General features: G+C 37.6%; 1 protein-coding gene across 1 annotated transcript in view; it reads right to left on the reverse strand.

Annotated features, from left to right (window-relative positions):
* Arc42 (Activator-recruited cofactor subunit 42) overlaps nucleotides 1-17,802 on the reverse strand; it is a 100,065-nt gene that overhangs the window by 5,985 nt on the left and 76,278 nt on the right. Inside the window, exons 9-10 of the mRNA XM_090381873.1 lie at nucleotides 8,608-8,703; nucleotides 7,107-7,163 (exon numbers count right to left, since the gene is read on the reverse strand). Coding sequence (XP_090237999.1) covers nucleotides 7,107-7,163; nucleotides 8,608-8,703 — 153 coding nt within the window. The remainder of the gene's footprint in view (nucleotides 1-7,106; nucleotides 7,164-8,607; nucleotides 8,704-17,802) is intronic.

The raw sequence follows: 17,802 nt of genomic DNA on the forward strand, positions 1-17,802 counted from the left end.
CAACCCTGCACTACAACAATATGATAGAGCCAGATATTATTGCATTTTACAATATGACAAGGGTTGGGATAGATGTTTTGGGAGAAATGTGCAAAACATATTCCACTTCTCAGAGAAGCAAAAGGTTGCCAATGGTACTTTTCTTTACTGAGATCAACGCATTAAACATTTTCTGTAGCAATAATCCAGAAGTGAAACTCCCTCGAAAAGAATTTCCCACAGAGATTGGAAAAAGTTTAGTGAAGCCACAGCTGTGTAAAAGAGCGGCCATGGTAATGACTCTTTCCAAATCTCATGTTAAAGCTGCAAAACTAGGTTGTGTTCCTCCTGAAGAAATTCCTGGACCTTCCGAACAGTGTTCGCCTAAGCGAGTAAGATGTTCTCGGTGCCCTTGGAAGATAAACCAAAAAACAACACAATTCTGACTTGTAAGAAGCACAAGTTAATCTGATCTTCATCTGTTCTAACATCTCGTATGAACTGCTATGTGGTTACCATTACATTTTCGAAAGGATAATCCTGTAGTGATTAGTGTTCTTGCTTACGGCCCTCATACCTGGAGACATACTCACACTTCCAGTTTGTGTTGCTGAAGTCTTCATAAGTCAATTTCATCAACAGATGAAATAATTAAAGTAACAAAAATGAAGGCAGATCTATAATTCCAGATTCTGTGGACTGTTGCAGGTCTGTTAGATGCATAGGAACTAACCATATAATTGGCAGAAAGTGCAGGGAACTAGCAAAGTGAACAGAGTTCTTGAAATGAACAAGTGCACACAGTAATACATGATTGCCTCTGAAACTGTGCTATCAGATAGAAAGGGAAAGAAGAGCTTTTTTTGCCCTTTACAAAGATAGTGGTGTGAAAATTCCAATAAACAACTGAAGTCCAACCTCAGAAATGGTAAAAAAGAAAGGGAAAAAAATAAATAAAAATAATGTGGTTCAGAATCATCGATTCCCAAGAGGTGTGTTCTCAAGGATGGAGAAATCCAGTATTGCCTAATTATAAAAGTGTTATGTGAAAAATGTACAGGCAGCCATCCATCACCTCATTGTTCATTATACAAGTCATTCTACAAAAACTATATAATGTAAAATGTCTTTTCCTTGAACAATATTACAATGCATTTGATCAAATTCATTCATCAGTGTACAATAAAAAAAGTACTAGTGAGCATAAAATGTTTCTTGCTTGTAATTAGAATGCATTTTCAATCATAATATCAATTCTTGCAAATTCAGTTGTAAAACATTATGAACAGAAATGTTATGCTTTATTTTATGAGTTAAGAACATTTAACATTGTATTATAAAATAAAAGTAATTATTTGAATTTCCTTTTGTTTTTACTGTGTTAAAAACATGATATTAGCCAAAATTTACAGATTTTAGTAGAAAATATCAATAAATTACAGCCATTAGAATTTCATACACAAGAGACAAAATTACTACTATCATTGACAGAAAAAGAAAAGAACACAATCAGACCTTGAAGGCCTTGTCTTTTAAGTTCAAACTCAGTAAGGTGATGACCATTCTTGCAGGCGAACAAATAACTTTCACATGCAGTATTGTAATTCAGTTGCACAGGAACAGAATACGCTGCACAAACCTTATTCGTGATAAGGTTGTTTTTGTTTATAAATTACTTCAATATCACATACATTATATAATATATTGTTTATTATTACAGCCATTAGAATTTCATAAACAAGAGAATTGGTATTTGTTCAGGGGCTGTAGATAACAGTGGTGATAGAAGAAAGCCAGAAATTATGCTCCATTGTGAAAGAATGTGGAATAGACCCATAGTTTATGAAAGGAACCAGTTAACTGAAGTAAAGTTAGTAATGGGATATATACAAGAAAGGGCATCAATGCGAGGGAATGTATGCAACCAGTAGTTAGCATAGGAAACAGAAAGTTAATTTTTCCGGCTTGTATATAAATAAAATAAAATAAATTTTTCCCTTAAAATTTTGTGATTACATCAAATGCATATCAAGGAAATATTGAGATATTTTGTAACAATACAAATTTGAAAAACCAGTCCATTATATTTAATGTTATTTGTATTGTTACAAAATTTTGAAATATTTTGTAACAATATAAAATTCAGAAAACCATCTGTTATTCGTAGCGACTGCTTTTTTCCCCCTTTCTTTTGCACACAAGGTAAAACAACTGCAAGGTTTTTTTGGCTCCAGGTTTGGAAATTTATAATACACTTATGAATAGAAATTTCATTAGAAGATAAAATATACATTGAGAAAACGTTCTGTACCGGTACTGTTTCCTAAAAACAATTACAATAATGTAAACTTTTTTTAATCAAATGTGATTGTACTGTTATCAGTTTTATACCAGTTTTTCCCATCTCCAGCAGTGTGGCTTCCAATAGCTGAACTTCCATGAATTTTTGTTTGAAAACACAATACACATTGTAGAAATGAAGTAAGATCTTTTTGTTTTTCAAAAACAATTCATTGTTGCGATTCTTTTGGCCATGTTTTCTTTTTTTCATTCATTGCAATTCTGTCATACAAATGCAGAGTACTGCACAGTGTCCACCTTTACAGGATGGCACCACAGCTGCGTAATGTGTAAACATCAATTGCTACAAAATGCCAGCAGAAGAGACAGAAAGTCAACAAATCGGATAGTGTCATATATATAAAGGCTCAAGGTAGTAGGAGTGCCATGGCTTGGGGGGGGGGGGTTGTTCTCTGAATCACAATCCTATGAAATGTACTGCTTGTTTGCTGTATGCAGTGCTATCAGGAATGAAACATGACATTGCCAGAGGGGAATGTCTTTGTGTGTGCTCAATGTAAAGAGTGTGAGGACGTTAGGTGCTAACTCAGAGTTGTTATGGGCCTTTATGAGAGAGGGCTTGAAGAACAGGGTCGATGCCCTCGAAGGATTTAAATTGGAGAGCCCATCAAGGTCTCAGCTGCCCACATCAACGCCAGAGCTTGCACTTGATCATCAGACAACACAGCAGCAATCCACAAGGCAGAATGCACTGGTTCCAAAGGAGCTAATTGTTGTTGGTGACTATTGTCAGGGAAACAGGAAATGTATTTTGTAAAAAAGGATAGGTGGAATAGGACCAGGGCGCATCTAACAGGAACAAAAGTTGATGATGCTGTAGAGCAGATACCTTTTAAGGGCACAAAAGGTGATATTGTTGTACATGTTGGCACTAATGACATTAAGAGCAAGAGATCTGAGGACTTACTTAACAAGTACAGGTCAACGTAAAAAAAGTTGCAGTTAGGGTTACATTTGAGAAAATCTGCAATTCTGTCCTGACAAATCAGGAGCGAGTATATGATGAGAGCCTTGTCAATCAATTCAGTCCTGGACAGATTGTGCAAAGTTTGTGGGGTAGAAATTTTCTCAGAGTGGTCTGCGCTTGTTAACAGGAGAGATGATATCAAGGCAGTGGTTAGATAGGTCAAAAAACTGCTAGCTTGGGGAGGGGGGGGGATAAACAGACTAATAGATTAATGATAGCTGCAGGAAAAGGGGAAAGTAATTCTTCCACTGCTTCTATTGGAATGAGCAGCAGCCTGGAAAGCAAGTTGCTGGGCATTTCAGGAACTCCTGGGAGTCATGAAACAAATAAATACATGGGCTGTATTAGGGTAACTAAGAGTAAGAACAGATGCAAGTATACTTGCATGTACACCAATGCTAGGAGTATAGTAAATAAATTTGATGAATTTTAAGTACTGGTCAAGACTAATAAATTTTAAATGCTGGTCATCAAAAGCGGATATCAGAGATGTGAAGCTACTAGGCTTTTCATACCAACTAAGAAATACTGTTCTAAATGGTTGTCAGATGAATTAATGTGCATCCTAGTGGCAGAGAAGAAAAATGCATGGAATGCATATAAATTATCAGAAGACACAGAAGCCTATGATAGATATAAGCTACTCAGTATTTGAGTCACAAAGGCGGTTAGGCAAGCGAAGGCAGATAATGAGAAATCTTTAGCAAAGAAAAACAGCAAAGACTTCTTGATTTATATAAATTCTAAAAGGAAGGGGATAAACCAGATTGGTCAACTTAATATTGATGGTTCGACTGTTGAAGATCCTGCTCAGGTAGCAGACAAACTGAATGCATATTTTGCATCTACAGGGTGATTCACTACCAGTGCGACACACTTGCAGGAGGTGTAGGGGGCACAATGATGAATCGGAATCACATAGCATTGCAGGGTCCGAAATGCCTTCGTCATGCGGTAGAGGACGTTGAACGGGAGGTCGTGTGAACAGCGATCCCGCTAGAAGTCAGCATTTGCGAACCGGTTCCCGAGGCAGTAGGATGGACGAGTATTCAAATGTTGAACTGGCCGACATGCACCTCGCGTATGGAGCTGCGAACTGTAACAGGCGCGCCGCTCTGTGCTTGTACCAGGAACGTTTTCCGCACAGGCGTGCTCCTCATCATACGATTTTTGCACGTGTGCACAGAAGGTTACATGAGACTGGTTGTTTCACGAGAGATACCATGAATCGAGAGACAACGAGGACGCCAAACAATGAGGAGAATGTCCTACGTCTTGCAGAAGGCAATCCGACTATGAGTACTCGAGCCAACGATTGGGTATTTCCCAATCCACTGTATGGAGGATACTGTCAACAAACCAAATGAGTTCATACTATCTGCAACGCGACCAATCATTGGAGCCCGTGGATTATCCACTCTGGAGGACTTTTGCTACTTGGTTTCTTCAACAAAAACGGTTCCCAAATGCTGACTTCCAGCGGGATCGCTGTTCACGCGACCTCCCGTTCAACGTCCTCTACCACATGAAGGCATTTCAGACCCTGCAATGCTATGATTCCGATTCATCTTTGTGCCCCCTACACCTCCTGCAAGTTTGTCGCACTGGTAGTGAATCACCCTGTATATTCACACATGAGGAATTCTATAGGGAAATACAGACCAGAAGTTTGTCAAATTCGAATAGGGATCTAAATGATTTTGTAATAACTGAGAGGAAAGTGGAAGAGAAATTATTGAAGTTAAACATAAGAAAGGTGCCTGGGGTGGATGGGATCTATCCCCAGTTATATTAAGTGACACAGCAAAGGAAGTAAGCAAACCCTTAGCCATAATTATGAGAGCATCCTTGTACTCAGAGGAGGTCCCTATGGACTGGAGTTGGGCAAATGAATCAAAAGGTGACAAGTAATCACAGGCCTGTTAGTTTAACTTCTGTTTCAGGGAAAATAATGGAGTCACTGGTGAAAGAAGCATTGCAGGATCATCGAGACAAGATTGCAGTTATAGTTCAAGCACAGCATGGGTTTATTAAGAAATCTTGTCTGACCAATCTGACTGGATACTACAATGTGGTCATAAAGGAACGGAATGCAAAAAAATAATTCCGATATCATATACTTGGATTTCAGGAATGACTGTTGCACATAAAAGTCTGCTGTAAAAATTTGAGCAGTATGACATTAAGGGCAAGTTGCTACAATGGATAAAAGTGGTCAAGTGAGATAAGACAGAGTGGTAATCAATGGACACTGCTCTTCGTGGACTAATGTTTTTATTGGAGTCACCCAGGGTTTGTTGTTGGGCCCATTGCTATTTTCCATATTTATCAATGATATTGATGAAGTTATATCAGACAGTGTCCAATTTGCAGATGATACAATGGTTAGCAGGGTTGTTGTTAATGACAGTACACTACTGCAATAGGATCTAGAAAAGTTGGGCAGATGAGCTGAGAAGTGACAACTGAAGTTGATCATCAATAAATGCAAAGTACTGAATATGTGTAGCAGTTTCCCCCAGAGTAACATACCAAGTGTGTGGTACTACACTCAGAGTACTGGAGAATGAAAAAGACCTGGGGATAATTGTGCAGTCAGATATGGAGTTTTCTGAGCAGTGTAGACAGTCTGCAAGAGCAACTCATGGGGTATTGTCAATGATATGCAGGAATTTTGCAAGTAGGTTTAAGGAGGTGATTATCCCCTCGTATAAGGCAATGATCAGGCCACACCTTGAGTACTGCATAGAGGTCAGAAGGTCATTTTAGGATGTAGAGTTGCTGGAATGAGTACAGAGAAGGAAAAAAGAGTACCCCTTTGTTCCCCTCAAGATTGGTGAGGGGAACAAAGGGGTACTCTTACAAAAAAACTTAAGTTCTGCAAATTGCAGCATCTGGAGACAGGCACCTGTGAGGTGATCTAATTGAGGTGTATAAGGCTTTGAATAGTTTGAGCAAGCTCAATGCTGATGTGATTCTTCCTCTTGCTCAGATTCAACACACACATTTGAGGGGGCATACACACTTGAGAGTGCATAAATTGAAATTGAGGAAAGACAGCTGCAGAACAGATGTATGGAAATTTGTCTTTAAGCAGCAAGTGGTTGATTGCTGGAAACAATTTTCATTTGTCATAGTGGAAGTTGATAGCTTAAAAATAAATTTCAGGAATAGCTGGACAAACTTCTGGAGCCAATGAATATGCAAAATAGGAAGGGTTTTTTTCCCTTTCTTTTTTTTTTGGCTGATGCTGTATAAGCCTCTACTAATGCTATTAGCGTTGATGTGTGCTTGTTTTCCTTGGGAATAATTTGAAAAGGCTTAAGAATATGCATTCTTTAACATCTGTTTTCCTGTTTGTGAGATAATTAATAGAAATTTCTGAAATCTGAAGCGGAGAAATCAAAGAAAACAGTTCTGGCAGCAGCTATTCCAAGTTTCTACTCTGTGGGTAGAGTAGAAATTATAAAATTAATTAATTGTAATTTGTACGGGTTAAAATAACCCCTGCCATCTATTACAGGGTTAAAAAGCCCCACAGCACAAAAAGATCAGATCTTATTCCAATTTCATTTGTTTATATCATTACAATTTATTGTGTTGTTCTAATCATGCTTTCTGCATCTTGAAGTATGCATATTAAATTTGAAATTAAAAGGTTTATACACAGAGAATTAGTCACAACAGCAGTCTCACATATTTCTAGTAATTACTGTGAATTTACTGGGATCAAAAGAAAAGCAGTATTTTTTTTTTCAATATTTGTCTTAATAACATAAAAGAAATTATTATACCATACCTGATGAGAAGCATATGTTGCTGCTTCAGAAGCTGCCAATTTGGACATCGCTGCTTCCTATTTAAACAAACAAGCAAAACTGTAATTAGGAAAATTAAGCATAACCAAACAGATAAATTATACAGGATGATCAATTTAAATGAAAACCCATGAAAATAACAATTTCAGGTAAATGAGCACCAGAAATTTAATTGAGAGGTGGCAGCTGAAGTTTAACATTATAACAAATGTAAAGTACTGCATATGGGAAGCAAGCAGTAACCCCAGAGTAACGTATCAACTCTGTGGAACCACACTGACAGTGGTAGAGAGTGAAAAGGACCTGGGGGGTAATTGTGCAGGCAGATATGAAGTTTTCTGAGCAGTGCAGATGGTCTGCAAGAGCAGCTCATGGTGTCTTGTCAATGATATACAGGAATTTTTCTAGCAGGGATAAGGAGGTGATTATCCCCTTGTATAAGGCAATGGTCAGGCCACACCTTGAGTACTGTATACAGGTTTGGAGACTTCATTTTAAGAAGGATGTAGAGCTATTGAAACGAGTACAGAGAAGGGTAACAAGATTAGTGAACGGAACAAAGGGTTGCTCTTACAAAGAACGGTTTAAGTTTTGCAAATTACAGTGTCTGGAGACTAGGCACCTGCGAGGTGATCTGATTGAGGTGTATAAAGACTTGAATGGTTTGAGCATGCTCAATGCTGATGGGATTCTTCCCCTTGAATAATCACATAAATTCAAATTGAGGAAAGACAATTGTCGGATAGATGTGCGGAAGTTTGCCTTTAGCCAGCAGGTGGTTGATTGCTGGAACAGACTGCCATCTGTCATAGAAGTTGATAAATTAAATAGATTCATGGCAAACATTTGGAGCGAGTGGATGGGTGAAATGAGAAGGATGTGTGTGTGTGTGTGTGTGTGTGTGTGTGTGTGTGTGTGTGTGTGTGTGTGTGTGTGTGTGTGTGTGTGTGTGTTTGGCTGATGCTATATAAGCTTGCTTTCTTGCATCATGTGCCTTTGCTAATGCCTCTGAAGGGAAGCAACTACTCTTTAACAAGTAAGAAATTTCAGTAACATATTTTTGAATGGAATCAGACTTTTCTGTTAAATTTAGGCTTATTTTCACAAATGTTGCCATATTAGTTTTGCAACTGGAACTACATTCACGGTCAGGAAGTTTGCAGTTGTTTACTATTCAAGTAAAACTAATTTTAAGTGGAAAAATGTTTGTATTTTGTTTACTTATTTTCATATCTACCCTTTACCTAAAAACAAAATAAAGCAAGATCTAATGGTGCTCTCCCAGAATCAAACCATTTCCCTGATCATAAAACAGGTCATGGTTACAAATTCTATTCAAATACAGATAATTGCCACATTTATAAGCATAACAAAACTGAAGATAAGATGTATGACCAGAAAATCATTTAAAATTATTAAGAAATAAATTCATATTCTTATATTGTATATATATAAGAATGCATAAAAAAAAAATTCACTTACTTTAGTATAAGGCTTCTCTGCATCTTTTAAAAGAGCTGCACGCCAAGTGAGTAATCTAGCACTCTGTAAACGGACTTCCATATCTGAAAGTTTCATCTGAAATGTTTATTAAAAAAAAAAAAAAAACCACTATAAGGAAATGGGGAAAATGATTAATATACAATATAATATTTGGATGAAAGTAGACTATTTTAATCTTAAATACAATTACTAAATAAAAATAACCAATTCCAATCTTAGATATCTATTTACAAGCAGGACTGCTATAAGCACAACAGGCTCCTATAAAGATGTTTTTTTTTTTTTTTTTAGAGTGAAATTATATGCACCCAGCACAGAATAAATTAAGTCAAATACAACTACAATAACAATAAAGCTGTAAAAATTTGCTGATTTGCAGCTGCTCCCCACCCTCTTTCAAATACAAGTTGAACATAATTTAAGTTCACCTATACTTGATGGATCTATAGCTGGAACAGTTCAGAGAACAAACACGTGGAATATGTACCACACAGGTGATGTGGAAGAAAAAATTCACCAGGGAAAAGGGGAAAAAAAGTTTTCATATAACCAGAAGGGCAAAATGTGGCACAACATTTTACCCTGCTAGTGGCATTTCACAAGTCACTGAAGGCAGCAGATAACATACATGCTATGTAATGCTGGCTTTCAAATCTGTCAACAATGTTCACATGATAAACAGATAAAGTCATGGTGTGGTCAAATCTGGTGCACATAGGACCAATGCTATGGCTCATACTTATCAGAGGAATGAATCCTCAGAACCTACACTGCCCTACCATTAATAGACACCTGCATATCTACAAATAACCTTTATTTAACAAAAACTATGGTATGTGCTGAAACAATTAGCTTTTATGACAGCCTCTAGTGTCTGTGGAACACTCTCCACCAGTTGGTGGTGTCCAACTCTCTCTGATACTTTCTGCCATGCAGACTTCAAAGCAGTGACCAGTTCAGCTGTTTTTTGGATGGTCTCTGCTCATACGTACCCAATGAGCCAATTCATCTCAGAGGTATTCTGTAGGACAGAGGTCAGGGCTTGGGGCTGGCCAATCCAACTTTCATGCACGTGTCCTCGAACCAATCGATCACAATGCAAGCAGCATGACAAGCAACAGGAGCATTATCCTGCCGATAAAGGTAAGGTTCTCTACTGACATGTTGCTACAGCATAGGTATTGCATTAGTATCTAGGATGTCTAGATAGACCTCAATATTCAAAACTGTCTTTGCCAAACTTCACTGGCAGGATGGTACAGGCCAGCAGGTAGCTTTTACTAGGCATCCACCATTCCCAGTCATGACCATCAACACTGGTGGTCCACTACAGTTACTCATCACACCAAAGCACAGCTCTCCATTAGTCTACAGTGATGTTATTGTTAGTTTTCAGTGATGTTATTGCACTGTATAAGGCAATGTCAGGCCATGCCTTGAGTACTGCGTACAGGTCTGGAGGCCTCATTTTAGGAAGGATGTAGATTTACTTGAGTGTGTACGGAGAAGGGCAACAAGATTGGTGAGGGGAATGAAGGGATCCTCTTATCAAGAGAGGCTTAAGTTCTGCAAATTGCAGTGGCTGGAGACTAGGCACCTGCGCGGTGATCTGATTGAGGTGTATAAGGCCTTGAATGGGTTCAGCACGCTGAATTCTGATGGGATTCTTCCACTTGTTCAGATTACAAACCTAAGGCGGCATAAATTCAAATTACGAAAGGACAGATGTAGAATAGATGTGCGGAAATTTGCCTTTAGCCAGTGGGTGGTTAATTACTGGAACAAACTTCCATCTGTCGTTGTGGAAGTTGATAGGTTGAATAAATTTAAGGAGGAACTGGACAGGCATTTGGAGGGAATGGTGTGATTTTTTTTTTTTTTTTTTTGGCTGATGCTGCATAAGCTCATACATTTGCTTTCTTGCATCACATGCCACTACTACTACTACTCAGAGAATCAGAGTAGATCATAGTTTGCTTACTGGACAGATTAATAACATGATCAAGAGCTATTTTAATTGCCCACAGTTCAGCAGAATAGACACCGCATTCCTTTGGAAGGGACACAGAACTAGAAAAGATAGAAGAAACTGCCGCTGCACCCACTGTTGTACTTGTTTTTGAGCCGTCAGTATATATTTGAAAACAAGAATTTTTAGCTACATGTGCAGCATGGAGTTTCCTGATGGTGAGATCTGCTGCTTGCTTTTTCCCCCTTTGCTGGAATGAGAAATTACAGACTGGTGTATAATCAAATAAGTATGGACAGGATGAAAGGGAAGGCTCCATATTTTTGCTGCATAGTTGAGGAGCAACATTTTCCTCTGAAGATGGAGTGGAGGTTCGTGTGCCTCTATATATAGACTCTGTGCAGGGGATGTTCTGAATGCTCCTAAAACAGTTCTTAGGGCACTGTGATGGATAGTGTCAAGCTGACACTATCCACATTAGTGCACTTTTCCTGGCAGAGTCATAGATTGGAGCGAGATCGGATTAATGCCCAGTGTATATCGGTGAGAACCCTACGTCGATGACGATACTCTGAGAATATTTAATTTTTTCAAGCAAATGGTTCTGAAGTATGTGATGTGTTGTAAGAAGTTTAATTTATTGTCCAGGATTAGGCCAAGAAATCTGATACTATTGGAAAGAGGTATGGTGAAATTAAGTTGTAATTCAAGCTCAGGGTGGATCTTATGTTTTTTACAGAAATGAATACAGTTGGATTTTTGTGCTGATAAGTGGTAGCCATTGCGAGACATCCACAGCTCAATTTTTTTAATTGAGGTTTGAAGCTGTCTCTCAACAGAATTCATAGAATTCTTGGCACAAAATCATGAGGTCATCTGCATAGTGATAAATTTTTTTTTTTTTGCTTGGAATATCATAGATGATATTGTTTATTCTTATTAAAAATATCATAGGACTCAAAATAGATCCCTGAGGGACCCCCCTCCTCCTGTATATGAATTCTAGAAAGAGCATTTAGATGACTAACCTGAAAGGTTTTGCCCTAGAGAAAGCTCTGAATAAACAAGGGAAGCCTGCCTCGTAGTCCAAAGGTGTGAAGATCCCGTAGAATACCAAAATGCCATGTTGTATCAAAGGCCTTTTCTAAATCGAAACTTATCATAACTAGGTGGTCATTTATGACAAAAGCGTTTCTGATTTTTGATTCTGTTTTGGTCATCATATCTAACTGCAGATCTATTTTGCTGAAAGCCATACTGATTTTTATGTAAGATGTTATGTGACTCGAGAAACCAGGTGAGGCAGTTGAGAACCATTTTCTCCATTGTTTCCCCCAAACAACTAGATAAGGAAACTGGGCGATAATTTCCTAGATTGGAGAGATCTTTTCCTGGTTTAGGGATGGCTAATATAAGTGAATGTCTCCAAAAGCAAAGATAAACATGTTCCTGAAAAATTCCATTAAAAAATATTAAAAAAGTTTGTAAAGCAGTATCATTCAAATGTTTTAGCATGATATAAAATATACCATCACGGCCAGCTGTACTATCAGGTACTCTGTTAAGAGCTTCCGTTAACTCGGATATTGAAAATGGCTGATTATATGGAAGAGACAGACCGGTGTCGAAATTTAACTTATACCTTTCTGCTACCCCTTTAATTTGTTGGAATGGAGCATCATATGAATTTGCTGCTGAATTTTTTGCAAAAGCTTCAGCTAAAGCATTTGCTATGTCTTTGGGGGAAGACAGTTTCTGTCCATTACAGTTCAGTATAGGAGAGGATAATGGATATTTGCCATTCAGATGTTAGATTTTCCTCCAGATTAATCTAGTATCAGTGTTTTTGGTGATAGCGGAAGCAAACTGTATCCAGGAATCTTTTTTGGCTTTCCTTCTTATTGGCTTGAGATCTTTTCCTGGTTTAGGGATTTTCCTGGTTTATGGCTTGAGCATGCTCAATGCCGATGGGATTCTTCCTCTTGCTCAGAATAATCACCTGAGAGGGCATAAATTCAAATTGAGGAAGGACGGATGTCGGATAGATGTGCGGAAATTTGCCTTTAGCCAGCGGGCAGTTGGTTTGTGGAACAGACTTCCATCACTTGTTGTTGAAGTTGATAGCCTAAACAAATTTAAGGCTCAGCTGGACAGGTATTTTGAACGAACGGAGGGGTGAAATGGGAGTAGTGGTTGTGTGTTTTTTTTTTTTTGGCTGATGCCGAATAAGCTTGCTTTCTTGCATCATATGCCTCTACTAATGCTAATGCTATTTGTCACGCTTTAGCATTAAGTTTTTTGTAATTTATAAGGTTAATAGTGGTGGGATGCTTTGCTCTATTACATTCATCATTCGACCAGTAGTTTTTACGCCTGCATGGATAAGTTGATGACTGAGGAATAGCTTTGTGAGCTATTCCCCTTTTTAGTGATATGGTCATTAGCTTCATCTATTGACTGGTTCAGAATGAAGTTTTTATTTAAAACTGTACTTAAGGAAAATTTTATCCAGTTTGCTTTGTAAATTTCTATCTTCTGCGAGTTTCTGACAGGGGAGGTAGTTTGGAATTTACAAGTAATTGGAAGATGATCACTATTGTGGGGATTATCCAATACTGCCCAATGTATACTTGGATACAGAGTGGGGAAGCAGATAGACAGATCTATGGCAGAAGTATTTCCAGTGGGAAAATGCACATGAGTATGTGCACCAGTGTTCAGCAGAGTTAGATTGTGTGTGTGTCCAGTAATGTTTCTATTAGCTACCCTCTTTTATCCATATGTAGACTTCCCCATAATGGATGGTGTCCATTAAAGTCACTCATCAAACAAATAGGAGGTGGTATCTAGGCAAGGAACTCAAAGTCTCTAAGTACATATGTTTAGTTCAGTGGAAGACAAACAGAAACAAGAGATAAAGCTATTCCAAGTTCTATTGTTACAGCAACAACTTCTAAATTAGTTTTTAAGGGGATTTGTCTAGACGGATTAGTAACAGATACCAAAACCGCTACACCTCCATGGGCTGCAGTTGCTGCATTCCTGTCACACCTGTACAAAGTATATTTCTTTATTGAGGGGTCACTTGCAGAGTTAAAAATGTTTCCTGTAAACAAATGCCTGCTGGATTGAAATCTCAGATTATATCGTAAAGTTCATCTGTATTAGTAAGTAGTCCTCGACAATTCCATTGTAAAATGCACTGCATTATTTAATTTAGTTGTATAATGATCTGGTTGCTTTTTAGAGGCAGTAGGCTTATAGCAATCTATTTTAATTTCATCTTTTTTTAGGAAAGGTAGGCCATCCAGTGTCCATATCTTCTTCAATATAAATATCTAATGAAGGTTCTTCTTGAGTTTTGTCATCTATATCCATTTCTGCAGTATTAATTTGGCTCTTAGTAGAAGGGATGGAAATTGGGGTATTACAAGTCTAGTCTCTGTTGTTTTGCTTCAAAGATGGCTGAGGAACTGAAGGCTGAGCCCTAGCCCATTCAGCAAGCGATATGTTAGGTGGAACTGAGTCATTGGTTTCTATAGCAATGATATTTCTTTGTAATATTTGCATATGTGCGTGCAAGAGTATCTTTCAATATTTGTCGTCTCACTTCCTGATAGGTCACTTTGTGTTCAACTTTAAATTTCTGTATTTTTTTTCCAAGTTTCCATAACTCGCAATTTTTAGAATATGCAGGATGATCTTCCTTGCAATTAGGGCAAACCGGAGATGTTGCAGTACAGTCTGTGTGAGTGTGATCCTGGGATCCACATTTTGGGCATATTGTGTTTCCTCGACATGTTGTCTGAGAGTGTCCGAATTTCTGACACTCATAACACCATATTGGATTTGGTATATAGGGGCAGATATGACAATTTAGATAACCAGCTTTAACAGTATTTCGTAAGTTTGGTGTATTGACCGTGAGTATTACATTACGGGTTGGAATAAGATTGCCAACCCTACGAGTCAAAATTCTCTTAGCTTGTATGACCTTTTGATCTTTCAGTTCTTGCACAAGCTCCTCTTCTGTTACATTCAACAGATCTCACCCAGAGATAACACCTTTGGAACTATTTAGGGTGGTGTGGGGAGAGATTTTAACAGGAAACCCCCAAATGTTGTAAGCTTTAACAATAGTTCTGAATGTTTGGACTGTGTTGTCTCAATGAGTAAATCCCGACCGTAATCTTTTGACCATTTTAGGTAATCCAGCAGCATTTCCTAGAAATCTCTGTATGATAAATAGAGAGAGTTTGCTCACTGGTTGACTACTTGAATGGATAATGAGGAAAGTTGGATACTCTGATTGGTGATTATCTTTTTTTAAGTGCTTATTTTGTGCATTTCCTTAATCCGAGTTATACCAATCTGTGGTATTTGAGCTGGGAGGCTCTAATGCTGGATAATTTTCTTTATCCATGTCAGCTCCTTTTTGCCCTGGGTGGATTAGCTTTTCCACCCAGGTTACCGGCCCCACCATGGGGAAGCAGGAGCAGTGCCACTTATGGCCAAGCATAGGACTTAGTACGGTTAATAAACTAATAAAGAGTAAAGTAAAAGGAAACTTTTCTGGCTCTAAACTTTAAAAAGTAGAGCTAATTAACAAAAAGGACTTATAAAACAAGGAAAAACTCAGTTGCTCTAGGAAAATCACACTAGGAAGTCGCAGATCACTTGGCCACAGAAACACTTGGCACCCAGGGCCTGTATGTATCTTATTTAACAAATAATTGTAACTCAAAGCAAATAAATATGAGTTCAACTATCAAGTGATTATTACTTATTTGATTCAAGAGTTCATTTTATATTGTATGCAACTAGTTAAAAAAAGAGGATTTCTTTTTTCAATTAAAACAACAAAAGGTAAGTGCCACTCATTACACTATAAAGGTGGTCACATTCCAAATACATAACACATTTCTACAGATGGGAAATACTATTGATTTATTAACAGCCATTAAGCAGGGGGAGAGAGAGAAAAAATAAAAATTTCACATTATGTCAGTTGCTTACCATAAATCTAAATAAATCTTTCTTCATTAGTGATGTGAATGGAAAATATTCTTAAGAATTACCCATCATTAATCTAAGTGGATACCCAATATTGGTGCTAATCATCATTTAAATACCTGAATAGAAGACAATCTTGAAAACTGAAATAAATTATTATAAAGAAATCATTCCATATAAATTCATCCAGGGCTTCCAGCAATCATAGGATTTCCTAAAATTTAGCATGAAAGTTGCTTATAATGTGAAATGAAATTAAGCAAAATTGGAGTTTCTTATCGAGTTAGGAACAAATCAATGACTGCTCACAGCGAACCTCTAATCCTAAACCACATATCGAATGTGACAAAAATTAATAATAAACATTTATCATTGAGTGATAACTATTTTTTGTAACTTTCAAACCTTGCATAGAAGTATTTAACCCTTTCACAAGCAAGTTTCCCAAATGTGCGTGGACTTCTGTAATGAATTTTGATACGGTGAGCTCAGCAGGGGGGGGGGGGGTTCTGAAATTGATGTTTTGTAAAAAATGAAAATTTTATACATAAAATATTTTAAAAATATTAATTTTTTCTTATTTTAACTTGATTGCCCATCATTAAAGTAAAATTACTGTTAAAAATGAATCCAAAATTTGGAAAATTATTTTTTTTTAAGCAATGTATCCTCTACACCTAGCTATGTGTCATTAAATTTGATTTCACCAACTTCTGAATCTGATTGAACAATAATGGACAACAGATGTGATGTCCTCTGATTTTTATAGTTACCATCCATTAAAAAAATTAAGACAGTTCATAGATAAATGGACACATTATTGTGTGTGTGTGTGTGTGTGTGTGTGTGTGTGTGTGTGTGTGTGTGTGTGTGTGTGTGTGTGTGTGTGTGTGTGTGTGTGTGTGTGTGTGTGTGTGTTATTTGGTTTTTAGGAGCATTAACAACTAAGGCCATATTGCTCTGGGGATATGCAATCAACAACTCACTGACTAAAAGAAAACTTCCTACAATCTTGTCTAAACTTTTTTCCCTGCAATTTGAATTAATGGCCCCTAGTTCAGGAATTCTTTATAAGAGTGAAAATTCTGCCTTCATTTATTTTACTAACCTCTCTCAGAGCCTTAATCTCAATCAGATCCCCTCTAAGGTGCTTGGTTGCCAAGCTCTGTAGCCCACATAATTGAAGTTCTTTTGTTGTACGGTTGCTTTTTGCTGATCTCACCATGTAAGTTGCCTGCCTTCGGAGCCTTTCAAGAAGCTTGATGTCTTTTTTCAGATGAGGTGTCCATCCTTAGACAGAGTATTCCAAATGCAGTCTTACAACTGCCTTGTACAGTGGAATTATGACCTCTATCTCTACAGGATATTGTTTAATAAACCATCAATAGGACACCATGGGCTTACCTGGCCGCCTATTTACACTGCTCAGAAAACATATCTGCCCATATCATAACTGCCAGATTTCTTTCTTCCTCTATTGCTTTTTAATTTTACCCAACCAAGTGGGTAAGTTATTTTGGAGTTACTATTTCACAAGTGTAAGATTTTTCTGTATTAAAACATAGCTGCCACTTTTCAGACCATCCTAAAAGTTTGTTCAAATCATTCTGAAGGCATACTGCTTGGCACTGATCATTAACAACTCTACCAATCTTTACGCTTTCTGCAAATTTTGATATCATGCCCTCGATCCCTTTATTGATGTCGTTTATGAAAATCTGAAACAGTGGTTCAAGAACCGATCATTCTGATGTTACACCAACCTAAAGAATACCTATTATTCATAACCCCTGCCTTCTGCCCTACAGCCACCTTGAGATCCATCTTAGAATCTTCCAGTAATGGCAACGTGTTTCAGCTTATACAGTAAGCTCTCATGAGAAAATTGTTCCCTACATCCATCTCATGAGTAGCGATGTCAAAATAGCTTACCAAGTTAGTTAAATCCGATATACTCAACAAAACCATGTTGTGTGTCCTTCAAAATGGTATTTCTATCTAAATGTCCCTGGGTTGCACTCTCAATTATTGCCTCTAAGATTTTTCCCCTACCACCGAAGACAGACTACCCAGTCTATAGTTACTGACTCTTGGAACCAACTTTATGTATTGGCAATATATTGGCACTTCTCCAATCCAAAGGGAATGTCTCTAGTCCAAAGATGCCCTCATAATTAACCTCAATGGTTCAA

This window comes from Mastigoproctus giganteus, chromosome 9 (assembly GCF_048544385.1).
Source record: "Mastigoproctus giganteus isolate SK-2022 chromosome 9, ASM4854438v1, whole genome shotgun sequence".
Taxonomy (NCBI): domain Eukaryota; kingdom Metazoa; phylum Arthropoda; class Arachnida; order Uropygi; family Thelyphonidae; genus Mastigoproctus; species Mastigoproctus giganteus.